Consider the following 12,255-nt stretch of genomic DNA (forward strand, 5'->3'; position numbering starts at 1 on the left):
CTCGCTGGCTGAATTGTACACTGAGCGAGGGTGGAGTTGGGCTCTTGCCCTGCTGCCCTTGGAGCTGGGTCATGGTTGGAGATGGCTGCCCTTCACCCCTTCCTAAGCTTCCTGCATTCAGCCCTATAAATACTGCCCTGTAGCGTGGAAGGAATGCACGCGTGCTGCTGTTTACAACTGTGCTCTCCCAGCTTATCTGAGCAAGCCTGGGTGTGCAGCCTGGGGTGACAGGCAGCCACGTCACCCTGAGCACAGCACTTCAGGCTGTTGTGGGCGGAACAGGCTGTGGCAAGTGCCTCCTCAGCCACAAATTCCCCCAGAGCCTAATTAAAGGGATGCTTTCTAGGGCACGCATCTAACTGGTGGTTTATTTTTATAATAGCTTTGACCTTACCAAGGGGTTCACAACTGCCGTCTCTCCACGAGAACAAGTTGTTCCCTTGGGACAAGCAGAGGCAGAAAGGCTTCCCTGTGGAGGTGACTTGTGTCACTGAAGGGATTTGCCTGTTACCAACATGGTTTTGTGTCAGGTAGTGACATCTGTAGAGCCCAGTGTTGCCAGACACTTAGGAAACCAGATGTTCCACTGTCACAGGAGCGTAAGGCAACCCTGCCAGACTGGTTGCTATTTCTCTTTGCGTGAGGACTTGGGAAACTTTGTCACTTTGCAACGTGAGGACTGTCATTAATGGGAGTGACTCTGTAATTCCTCCCTCTGCTGCTTACCAGCAGAGCTGCACGCACCAGAATGAGCTGCTTGTGCTTCCTGAAATGTCACAACTGTGTTGTCAAGTATTAGACCCCTACTGACAGTAATGCAGGACCTTCCCAGCACAGGCTGTTTGCTGGAAGGAGAGCAGCTCAACGGCTGTGAGTAGGATGGTGTAGTTCAGAAAAGAAGGGCAAACGGCACATGCGAATACAGCTGCACTTTGCATCATTATCTGCTGCCCGAAAGGCGCTCTCCCTTGGTCAGGGAGGGGAAGTCTGCAGCTGATGAAACTCGGCAAAGTGTGTTTCCAAACCCCACCCAGTGCTGCCTTTGACGTGGCACGTTCCCTCCTCCTGCCCCACGAGCGGAGTTCAAATTATTGGCAGCAGCACTTGTGGCAGAGGCTGGTGGGCTCCAGGCAGCTAGCTGCGTAGCACAGAGCTGAGCCCTGCCAGGCAGCTGTGGGCAAGCACATCTCTTGCCCTGGAGCCCGTCTCGCCCTCTTTCAGTGCTTGCTTGTCCCCTCCATGATGCTCTTTGTTGGCTGTTGTAATTTGTGGAGCACTGGGGCGGCCACTCTGCTGTGAACTGTAGCCCAAAGAGTTGAACAAAGCATTTGGCAGTGCATGATCAAAACAGATACTGATCAAGTTGTGTGTAGTATTACTCAGAGTCTGGGAAGGAGGAAAAATGTTATACACCCTTTCTGCAACAGAGGAAAGCTTTCACAGGTCTGTGTGACTTCTGGGTATGCTTCCCGTCCCTTCATGAGTACTCTAGAAGTAGACTTTTTGTGTGTCAATAGTGTATTAGGAACTGGTGCGAAGATTTCAGAAAGCCCAACAAAAAGCATATCTATGCAGCTCCAACCTCCTCAGATCTTGGCAGGAGCAATCTTTCTTGCGCACTCCAGAGCTGCTGATAAGCATCACTCAATGGACTGTCATACAGAGGGAATTGCCAGACTGTCTATAACAAAAATCCTTGGATGGTGGGGGCAGAGATAAAAATCAGTCTTCCTGGTGGAAGGGGAGAAGGAACCACAGGGCTAAGCTACCATATATAAGATGTACAGTAAGGGCAAGGCCTGCGAACTGCAGCCAGAGAACCACCATGAGGTGAAGGCTTCATGTTAAGCAGCTGGAAAGGATTCAAGAGATTGAATCTCTTGGCTAGAGATTCCCTGGGATAAGCCGTTGTGCTTACACTGCCTGCTTTTACAGTAGGAAGAGTCACTGAGCAGTGATGCCATGGAAATACCCATGGCAAGAGGCACAGATGAGAGTACAACGCAGGTTCCGAGAGCACCGAGCAGACAGAGGCAAGCTAGCTGCCACCTGCTAAGCTAGGTACATCCAGCATCTTACGCAATTCACAAGTTCCAGTTCCTCTTAGACTTACAGATAATTTATTAGACTTTTCTGCATTAAAATCTGACAGGCAGTATAAAAACTTTGTATTTAAAAACACTGATTATTTAAAAACTCTCAGCATGGCTAGGAGTTAAGGAGGTGGGCGCTTAAAGAAAAAATCTAAAGTTCTTGTCACACCTTCTCTGGGTCGTTTTGCACTAGATGCTGCTGGAGGCTTGGGCTTGTTCTTTGCCTTGGCAGGAGACCTGGAACCTGCAGCCTTTGGGTTGGGAGCTGCTGCTGGAGCCGTGGGAGCGCTTGGCTCCAGGAAGGAGCTTTGCAGTTCCAGAGCAAAGTGGTAGTCCATGTGCTCTGGGAATTCCCACACCAGCACGAGCTCACCGCACTTCTCACAGCGTTGCTGGTCCCCTGGCGAGGCAGGAGGGAGCGGAGTGAGCTCGGGAGAGGGTGGCATATTCTGCTCATTTCCCTCCATAGCTGGCTCTAATTTCAGAAGGGTCCTGGAGCTGGGTGGAGTCAAGGGTGTTTGTGTGGCATCAGACAGCAACTTCTCACAGGGAAGCCTCTTGTAAAGAGAAGTAGGGCTCCCATCCCTGGGACTCCGCTTGGCAGGGGACTCTATGTCACACTGCACAGAGGCAAATCCAGTGCCATCTCTCTCTCTGTGCTCTGGGGAGCTTGGCACAGGTGACTCCGCAGTGGTAGCAGTGGGCAGGCTGGTTGCTGCCGCCGTCTGTGACTGCTGCCTTTCTGCTGCCTTTTGGAAGAATGACTCAATAGCATTAGCTGGTTTTTCCCTAAGCTCTTTGCTTGGGCTCCTGAAGAACTTAACCCTGGGCCTCCTAGAAGATGCGGTGTCTTGGCTGCCAGTGGCAGTGCCGTCAGCCTGGGTGTCACCTGTCAGGAAGGTGGCAATGCCTGCAGAGAGGAGCGTGGCAGGCTCTGAGAACTTGCTTGCCGAGAGAAGCACCGATATGAGTGGTGGAGACCTGCAAAGGATAAACCAGCATCAGCTCAGACACCAGCCTGGGAAGGAAGAAGTCCACTGAGGTAAGACTTTAAGCAATATATTATGTTCACAGGCAGGAGATGGGAGCTGCAGTCTGGGTATCTGGCAAGGGGCAGAAGAGAAGTTTCCCCTGACAAATGCTGGCATTGCTACCTCCAGAACAGTCTCACAGACACAGCAGGCTGCAGCGGGCAGAGCAGAAAGCCTCCTTCCCAGAGCAGCATCCCAGAGCAAAGGAAAGGGCACTGGAGCCAGAGCAGCCAGTGCCAGCCTGGACTTCCAGCCCACCACGGGCCATGGCTGCTGTGAGACTCCCAGGCAAGGTGAGAGGGCCTTAAGGGAGCAGCAGCATTGTCAGAGCCTAACAGACAGGACCTTCTTGCCTTCGCTCCAGAGCAGGAGGAAGGCAGGCAGTAATGTTGAATACGTGCACCTTAGCTTTTCCTTTCTGCCCCAGCAGCCTCCTCCCAAAAAGCACATTTGTCCTTAGGGGAGGACAGCAAGGCCTAGCTGTTCTCCGGCCCAGCAGGGCAAGGACTGCCTTGCTTCATCTGGACAACCTGCTACCAGCAGCAGAAATCATCAGCTCTACGTACAGAAGTCAGAAGTGTCTTGCCAGATGTTGGGCTAAGAGGAGGCCAGCCTTTCACAGCTGTCCTACTGCTAACAAGCGAAGTCGCTGCGCTCCACTGTGCGTGTGCTGGGGATCGATTTTCCTGCCAGTTGGCATAACACTCATTCCTTTCTGTCAGGTCCCTGGCTCACCCTGCACCTCCCGCAGGAGAACCACCCCTGACAGCGATGAGAACCACTTTCTCCCACACTCACCAGGCCGCCTGCTGAGCCCCAGCCACGTTGCAGTTTTGGATGAGGGCAAAGGCATCGTTGCACATCTTCTGGGCATCATAGCGGGACAGAGCACAAAAACGTGACACCCGGGTGTCTCCCTGCATGCGGATGACCACCATCAGCTGCTTGGCCACTCGGTGGTTCTGCAGAGAGAAGCAGCAGCAGTGTTTCAAGCGACATCTGCAGGAAAGGCCGAGGAGACAGTCTCACTGCGCAGAACCCTGTACTAACGGCTACCACCTCCTGAAGATGCTGTGTGACAGACAGCAGTTTGTCCTGCCTGGCCTGATCTCCAGGGGATGAGATACAGAACAGCTTGTACGGTGCTTGTACAGCTGCACCACACAGGATGGGAAGCAGTAAGTCTTTGCTTTCCTTCAAAGGCAGCTGCACACTTTTTTTTGCCGCCGCCGTGCCCCCCCCCCCCAACAGCAATGAAGTTTGCATATTACTATCACCCTAGCCTGCAGTCTACCGTTTGGATTCAAGTGTATTGCATCCCCTCACAGCCCACCGCACAGGCAGAACTGCATCAGCAAAAAGGCTTGGAAGGGAGCAGCAGTGCGGCAGGATGAAGATGCAGGTCCCTGCATCCTAAAGTACAGGACAAGGACTGTCCTTAGCCCTGCAGTGTTCTTGGCCAAAATCATCCTTCCTGGGCAGGCCCCTGCACACCTCTCTGCTTGAGGTACCTCAGCACACATCTGAGGGCCAGCAGATTTCCTCATACACCACCCTCAGCCTCCTGCAAACAGCTCATGGTGCAAATGCACTGCATGGCCTTCTGAAGGCCAGCAGGGAGAACGCTGGTTCCTGTGCTTCCCCTCCTTACCTGGCTCCTGTCCTTGATCAGTCTGGATTCCAGCTCCAAGGCCAGCTGCAGGAGCCAGTGTTGCACCTGGACAAAACAGTGGTAACAGACAGGTTGGGCCACTGGTCACAGCACTGCCACCAGGCCAGAGCGATGCTCTGCACGTCAGGAATGCTGCAGGGGGATCTGACTGGAATGGGCACAGACTACAGGCCCTGTATCTGGAGTACTCCTGGAGAAATCAGCCCAGATGAGGATTCAAGTGGAGACAAGGCACTGCAGATACAAGCCCTGCAGCCCTACTACTAGATTTTGCCAAATAATCCGAGTTCCCTGCCCTGGATCTCTCTTTGCATCTCCCTACAGCTCTGTGGGAGCCCTTCCCCAGCTAACAGGTAAGGTGCATCCTCTCTCTTTCTTTGGACTAGTTACCTTCTTTCTAGCAACAAAGCCCTTGAAGCTTGGCACCTTAAATACCTTCTGAACAGCACACCCACGGTTTTGCTTGTGGAAATTACAACACTGTTTGACTCCTTTGTGCAGGAGTTTGTCAATACATTTCTGTCAAACGGGTATTTCCCTAATTTCTGGGGGCCAAACCACCTCCCCCTACTGAGACCCTAGGCTGGGTTTTAGGGCACGGTGACACACAAAAGCAGCAGTTTTGCAAGTTATTCTCAGCTTCTAGTGTTCTCATCTTCTCTATTGCAAGTGTCAAAGCCTTCTGCTACATGTGAGCTTCTCCTACCTCCTTCTGCGTGGCCAGGGCTGTCCTCCCAGGGAAGTTCTTGCTGCAGCCAATGGACTGGGGCAGGTACCGGTTTTTGACAGGTTCCTCTTCAATTCCCCTGCACAAGTCATAGAGCCAGGACCTGAAAGTCACAGAGGAAGCATGAGGTGAAGGCTGCCACAGACAGGCAGGCATCACTGGGCAGCAAGTCAGCCTTCTGCTGAACCATGCTTTCAGCTCTGTGCAAGCTCTGACTCTTGCTGCAGCCGCAGCCAAACAGGCAGGCTTCCTTCAGGCCACAACTGCCTGTTGGCACAAGTTCTCTGCCTCTTCTCCTGAAGTGGCAACAGTTCACCGGTCTGCACGGCACCCCAACCGCTGCTCTGGGCCCAGAAGTGGTGTTTCAGGCTCCAGTCCAGCCTTGTAATTTCCTCTGTAATGAGACTGTCAAGCCTGCCTCCTTCCCAGCCTGCAGGGAGCCCTTCCACAGCTTGGCCCCATCCTTAAGACACTAGAGGAAAGCAGAGGAACTGGCTGACAGGCAAAACATTATCCTGCGGAGGGTGCCTGGGAGCAGTCAAGACCGAACACCTGTTTGTGGCCTGCCAGTCCAATGTTTCTCAAAGGTGTCACTGAAGTTTTACCTTCCAACCTTCCTAATCACAGCAGAACAACCTGTGACCGAAAGGAAGTCTCAGTTCCTGCCAAGAGTCACGTTGTGGTGAGTGGTTTATCATTACCCAGTTTTGTCTCCAAAGTGGGTCTGGAGCTCTGTCTCACTGTACTGTGTCAGCTGCCCAATGTACTCTACTCCCAGGATGTCTGTGATGGCAGTGCCAAGCTTGCCTCCCAGGTTACGGCTACAGCAGAAAAAGAAAGAAAGAGAAAACACAAATGAAGCATCATGTGAGGATTATATCGAGTCTTCTTGCAGCAGCTATCCCTAGATCACATCAGCTAGAAGCAGTCAGGAACTAGCAGGACAAAAGGGAACACTTGGGATACAACAGTTCTTCTGCTCATAGTAGAAGGACAGATAGGAGTTGAAGTGGGACCTGTTCCTTGGCTCACCCAGTTTCAGTGCTTCTCCCTTAGCTCCATCTTCAAAACATGATCCTAAACCATACTCTGAAGAATGCCTTACATGCTCCCTGCTTCCTCCTACACAGACAGGACCCTTTCCCACACACACCCCTCTCCACCCCTAGTGAGACACTGAAGGCAGAGAGCAGCAGTGCAGGTCTGGAGAGCAGGACCAGGGATCCATTGCTCTGGAGCAGCGATGCTGGTAACTCTTCCCTACGCTAGGAAAAGGACTTGTGCACAGTGTGGATGCTCAAAACCAAACCACATCTGCTCTCTGGGAGCCCAGCTTACAGTCTCCTGTCCTGCAGTTGCCCCTGGCTTATACCTATGCATCCTAGCAGTCATCTTGAGCACAGCTGTACCCAGGGAAAGGCTGCCCACAGGATGCTGGTGGGCTTTTTGTGTGTGGTCCCTTCACTGGCAGGGCTTGCAGCTCCCAAGCATGCTCCTCAGCTGCCTGTCATAGCTGTGAGGGATTGATTACTGGCAGGCTTTCCTCTCCATTTCTTACAAGCGCTGATGAGCAGTTACTGCAGAGTTGAAAGTCTTTTTGCTGGCTGCTATCAATTACCATCAAATTGCTCTCTGCTGAGGTGGCCAGGAGCAGTTTTCTACCCCCAAGTCACTTTAGTTCTGCTCACACAAGCAATGATGGCAAGCCAACAGGAACAAGTACTACAACAATGAAGACAAACAAGGCTCTCTTCCTGATAAAAGCCTGGGTTGTGGAATTGGAAGGACGTTTCCAATAAATGTCCTTGCCACAGAGCAGCTCAGCCCAAGCCCCAAGCAGCACACAAGCAGGCAGCTCCCCAGTACTTACATATTGCCGATGGGCAGTTGGCTGAAGAGCTGTGGGACAAATCGCGAAGATACTAGTGTCTGGCGGTTGGGCTTGTTTAACCCACAGGCCAGTTTTGCCAGCGTCTGTAACACAGAAGAGGGTGTAAACCCTGTTATTACAAACTTTGCACTGGCTTCATTGTGAGAATACCTAATGGCTTGTGCTGTATCACCTCTAAGAGCTGCCTCTGGAATAGCTGCCAGGAGGGACATGCAGGGTGCACCATTGCTTGCTCTCAGGTAGCACCCACCTTGGGACTCGGCACGCACTGGCTGGGTACCCTGAAAGCACTGCTGCTTCCAGACTTTTAGCTCTGCTCCAGGCAGCTAGGGGATCTGGATCTATGACCTGTTCTGGCTGGCTTAACTTTCCATCAGGCAAGCATGCTACAGCTTCCACAGCTTCCCCATAATCCTCCCCAGGCTATTTCTCTCACTGTCTTGCTCCATCTTCTGTGTTTTTCTTGCTTTTTCTCAGTGTCACTATTTTAATCTTCTCTCTGCGAGGTCCACAGCAGCATAGTGCTGCAGAAGTAAATCTGCAAAACACAGAATTGCTAGCCTGGAAGGGATGTTCCCTAGCCTCTCTGCTGTACGGCTTCCCCTCCCACTCTTAATCTACCACAGGATCAAGAATACAGACCAGCTTGAAATATGTTTAGCTAGATGTTTGTTTGTTGGGGTTTTTTTTAACGAGTCTAATAATTTCCTCTTTCACTGCTTTACCACACATCCTGTAAGCAAAACTTCTTTCCTGCCTATTGAGCTATGATCTTTATTAACAGCCTGTTTTACAGACTTACATACATTCTCCCTCTTTTTTAGTCAAAGTAGATGCCTTTCCTTCAACATTTCATATCCAGTCATTTTCCAGATGTCCCATTGTTGTTATTGTTTCACTGGAGACTCTAAGTTTACCCACACTGTTCATACAGTGAAGTGCCGCAAGATGAACCAATCACTAAGATTTCATGGCGAGAAAAAAAATTACTTTTTCTGACACCTCTAATCTGCACATGCTGGAACAGGATCCTAGCACACTTTTTTTTTTTTTTGAGGGAGTAAGGAAATTGTGATGTACTGTGCTGTCTCTGAAGAACTGTATATATCTATACCAGCAAGCGCAGTGCGGAGATTACCAGGGCTGACATATGGCTGTGCAGAACATGCTACAGTGCTTCCACAGCCAGCTGACCTCTGCAGGTGCAAACCTTATCTGCAAAGAACAAAATGAGTGCTAGGTGCTCTCAGTAAACCACCCTGCACTTCATCCAGCAGGAAATCTTCTATAACTGCAGCATCAAAGTCCGTTTGTTTCTGCAGCTGCTGTCATGCACAAACCACTCCTGTGGCTACTCTCAGCAGCTCGCTGAGCATCACCCAAAGCGCAGTCTGCTAGCAGGGGTAAAGACTGATCGACCAGAAAGAGGAAGAGTGACCCGACTCACCTCAGTGCCCCAAACTGACGTTCTTCTTTCCCCAGGTCACTGGGAACTTGTGTCAGTAAAAACCATTCCCTGGCTACAGCTGCTGTTGCTTAAAATTCATGGTAGAGGTTACCTGCTGTAAGCTCTCATTTTTTCCTGATGAAAACTTTCCTGGGGGACTTAAAACTCTTTTCTTCCTAGCGAGCTAACTCATTAGGGCACATCAAGAATCCAGGCAGTAAATCTGAATGCTGACTGCATAGGCCACATCTCTGGGAAAAGAACTCCTCCCCTTCTCACATGTCTGATAATTTCCCTGAAGGTGTGCTCACACATGGCTGCATTCCCCACTCAGTCGATCTACGGCAGACTTGGAAGAGTGTGTAGGAGAGTGTCTACGGCACATTCTGACTCTGCTACTCAGAAGAAATGAGGCTGACATGTTACACATGTACCTTGTTGTGCGAAATCCCAGCTGAACACCTGAATCCTGTGGCTGCTTCTACAGCCACCCTTATTTCTTCCACAATGACTGCACCCATGGTCAGCTGCAGGTCAGGGCAATCAGGGTTATCGAAGGACAGAGACGCCAGCCACTCATGCAAGCCACGTTGCCGCAGCTCCTCTAGAAAAGGGACACAAAGGGGATCAACGCGGGCAATGCTTGCAGAGCCCAGCGAGTGGGCTGGCAGCATGGGCCAGTCTCAGCCAACAGCCACATGCTTCTGTAGCTGCCTGCCAGCAGCAAGGACGGGAAGCAGGCGCCTTAGAAGCCACTCGCTGGGGAAAACACAGCCCCCATTTACCGTGGTCTTGCATCGGGGGGGATAAAGCAGCCTGCCCTCCGCCGCTGTGGGCACACAGGGAGCGGGAGAGGAACAGCAGAGAGGGTCCGGGAGCGGCTGCACCGGGCTCATAGCTCGCAGCGCGGCCCCAAAGCAAAGCGGTTCCAGCCGCCCCGCCGCGGTGTGCAAAGCGCCGGCGGCCCCAGCCCCGCGGGGCCAGCAGGTCCGGGGCGGTGCGTACCCTTCCCGCCGGGCTGGGGGCCGGGGCGGTGCGTACCCTTCCCGCCGGGCTGGGGGCCGGGGTCGTCGGGCAGCCCCTGCACGAAGGTGGTGGGCAGCAGCGCAGCCGCCAGGGGGCGCCCCCGCAGCGCCCGCAGCCGCTCCCGCGCGCTGCCCGTCAGGTCCAGGTACGCCTCGTCGATGCTGGCCCGCTCGATGGCGGCGAACCGCGACAGCACCTGCATCACCTCCGCGCTGGCCTCCCGGTACCTGCCCGGGGGGCGGCGGGCACGGCTCAGGCGGCGCCCCCCGCCAGGCGGACCCCGCCGCCGCCCCGGCCCCCGGCCCCGCTCACCGGGTGAGGTCGGCCTTGCCCCGCGCCTGGGGCACCCGCGCCAGCGCCAGCTCGGGGCACAGCGCCCGCGCCTCCGTCGCCCACATCCCGCGGGACACGCCGAAGGCGCGCGCCTCGTAGCTCACCGCGATGATCCTGCAAGACACGGAGGGCGGTGCGGGGCGGTGCGGGCGCGGCCCCGCCGGAGGGGTGCGAGGGTTCGGGGCCGCCGGCGGCACCTACCCGCCGCCCTGCCACTGGGTGTACTGCACCACGGCGCAGGGCCGGCCGCGCAGCTGCGGGTCGAGGCGCTGCTCCACCTGCATGAAGAAGCAGTCCATGTCCACCAGGGCCACCACGCGCTCCCGGCCCCGCGACATCCCAGCGACGCCGCCCGCCGACGGACCGACTGAGCGCCCCAGTGCGGGACCGCCCCGCCCGCCGGGAGCCGCGGGGCACGCCGGGAGCCGTAGTTCTCGCCGGGGGGGGCGGGGGGGGGGGCGGCGCACGCGCCGTCCCCGCCAGCCCCTCCCGCCGCGCATGCGCACAGCACCGCGGGGGCCGCGCCTGCGCCGCGTGCCGGCCGCCCCTTCCTCTCGCCCGTCGGTGGCCGCTGGCGCGGGGCCGCCGCCGCAGCCATGTCCGCCGAGCAGGTGAGCAGCCTCTGCGAGCAGCTGGTGAAGGCGGTGACGGTGATCATGGACCCGGCCTCCACGCAGCGCTACCGCCTGGAGGCGCTCAAGGTACCCGCGGCCGGGTGAGGGGGGAGCGCCGGGTGGCGGCCACGCGGGCGCCCCGGCCGCACGGTCCCGGGGCCCGGCGGGCTCGGGGGGCGCGGCCCGGCCCCGGGCGGCCCCTCAGGCGCTGGGAGGCGGCGGCAGGCGGGGGAAGGCGGCGGGGGCTGCGCCTGCGCGGCGCTGAGGGGGTCGCTCCCCCCCGCCCCCGACGTGCTCCCTGAGGGGCAGGGACTGCCCCTCACCCACCCCCGTTACCGGCTGCCCCTTGGCCGCCCCGTGGCCGCTCCTGTGTTTTAACTGCGTCTCCCCGGTCCTTTCCCAGTTCTGCGAGGAGTTCAAGGAGAAGTGTCCCATCTGCGTGCCCTGCGGGCTGAAGCTGGCGGAGAAGACGCAGACGGCCATCGTCCGGCACTTCGGCCTGCAGATCCTGGAGCATGTGGTCAAGTACGGCAGCTCGGCTGCTGCCCGGTGCCCGGTGCTGGGGAAGGGTGCCGGCCCGCTGCCACGCAGCCGCTGGCGTGGGCTCTGCTCCCATTCGGCATCTCCCGCTCCAGGGAGACACTTTCAGGACACGGAGAGTCTGTTCTGCAGCAGAGGGCAGTTGCTGTCCCCCTCTGTTTCTCTCCTGTATGAAAGGAGAAAGCTGCTTTCAGGCAGATGGGGAAGGTTAATTCACCAAGCTCTGAGGCATGTTAACGTTGCAAGACGTAAATAAGCGTGCAGGTTTATCAGCAGGTCTTTGCAGTGTTCTCTGTCATTAGCCTCATGCTAACAAAGAGGCTTTGTATTAGTTCAGTTCTGAGATTCTCTCTGCCGCCTCTACAGACCTGATGCTTTGTGCTTTTGCTGCTGCTTCTCATGTCTGTTGACTTCAGTAGTGCACGCCCATTTTCCAGCAGCAGTTTTTACTCAGCCTTTTCATTAAGGGATTGGGTGCTGGCAGTCAGTGAGCTGTAGTGTCTTTCTCTAGATGGTTCATTAAGAATCAAGTCAGACATCTCTATAAATGTTTTGATTTGGTGTCCTTTTTTTTTTTTTTTTTTTTTTCCCCTCCAACTCTTTCAAACAGGTTCCGCTGGAACAATATGCCTCGCCTAGAAAAAGTGTATCTAAAAAACAATGTCATGGGCCTCATATCCAGTGTAAGTATGTTCTACACCAGACTGTTCTCTGAAACATGATTCTTTCACTTGGAGATAGGAAGTGGGAACGAAAGGAAAAAAAGACTCCATTAATTAGCACAGAGGACCTGAATTCAGTTCTGCATTTCATTACTTTCTTGCTGTGCAACCCTGTTTTTTCCAGTGCTTGTCTCCGGCTTGTAGTCAGGTCAATAACCA

The 12,255-nt window shown here is 54.8% G+C and overlaps 2 protein-coding genes across 9 annotated transcripts in view; one reads left to right on the top strand and one right to left on the bottom strand.

Moving 5' to 3' along the window:
- Positions 1-2,103: 2,103 nt before the first annotated feature.
- On the bottom strand, positions 2,104-10,628 carry POLH (DNA polymerase eta). Of its 2 annotated transcripts, none has more exons than XM_056356855.1 (10): positions 10,422-10,628; positions 10,200-10,334; positions 9,903-10,114; positions 9,296-9,465; positions 7,394-7,497; positions 6,225-6,344; positions 5,503-5,626; positions 4,776-4,841; positions 3,923-4,086; positions 2,104-3,074 (listed from the first exon to the last, which is right to left on the bottom strand). In XM_056356855.1, the coding sequence occupies exons 1-10, from the start codon at positions 10,556-10,558 to the stop codon at positions 2,216-2,218; spliced, it is 2,091 nt and encodes a 696-aa protein (XP_056212830.1). In that variant the 5' UTR covers positions 10,559-10,628; the 3' UTR covers positions 2,104-2,215. The 2 variants fall into 2 exon arrangements, with proteins under 2 accessions (XP_056212830.1, XP_056212829.1); XM_056356854.1 differs by having other exon boundaries at positions 9,867-10,114.
- Positions 10,629-10,736: 108 nt separating this feature from the next.
- The window catches only part of XPO5 (exportin 5), a 32,053-nt gene continuing 30,534 nt past the window's right edge, over positions 10,737-12,255 (top strand). For all 7 annotated transcript variants that reach the window (XM_056356745.1, XM_056356747.1, XM_056356746.1 and 4 more), the window contains exons 1-3: positions 10,737-10,921; positions 11,238-11,359; positions 11,985-12,057. In XM_056356745.1, the coding sequence (XP_056212720.1) occupies positions 10,817-10,921; positions 11,238-11,359; positions 11,985-12,057 (300 nt within the window). In that variant the 5' untranslated portion in view covers positions 10,737-10,816. The remainder of the gene's footprint in view (positions 10,922-11,237; positions 11,360-11,984; positions 12,058-12,255) is intronic.

The sequence above is a fragment of the Falco biarmicus genome, chromosome 12 (genome assembly GCF_023638135.1).
Source record: "Falco biarmicus isolate bFalBia1 chromosome 12, bFalBia1.pri, whole genome shotgun sequence".
NCBI classification, from domain to species: Eukaryota; Metazoa; Chordata; class Aves; order Falconiformes; family Falconidae; genus Falco; species Falco biarmicus.

Coding starts and splice junctions, on each gene's coding strand:
- POLH (XM_056356854.1), bottom strand. CDS start 10,558: ATGTCGCGGGGCCGGGAGCGCGTGGTGGCCCTGGTGGACATGGACTGC. Junction 7,498..9,295: donor CTGGGATTTCGCACAACAAG/GTACATGTGTAA, acceptor TCTGTGTTACAG/ACGCTGGCAAAACTGGCCTG. Junction 5,627..6,224: donor CACTTTGGAGACAAAACTGG/GTAATGATAAAC, acceptor TGTGACTTTCAG/GTCCTGGCTCTATGACTTGT.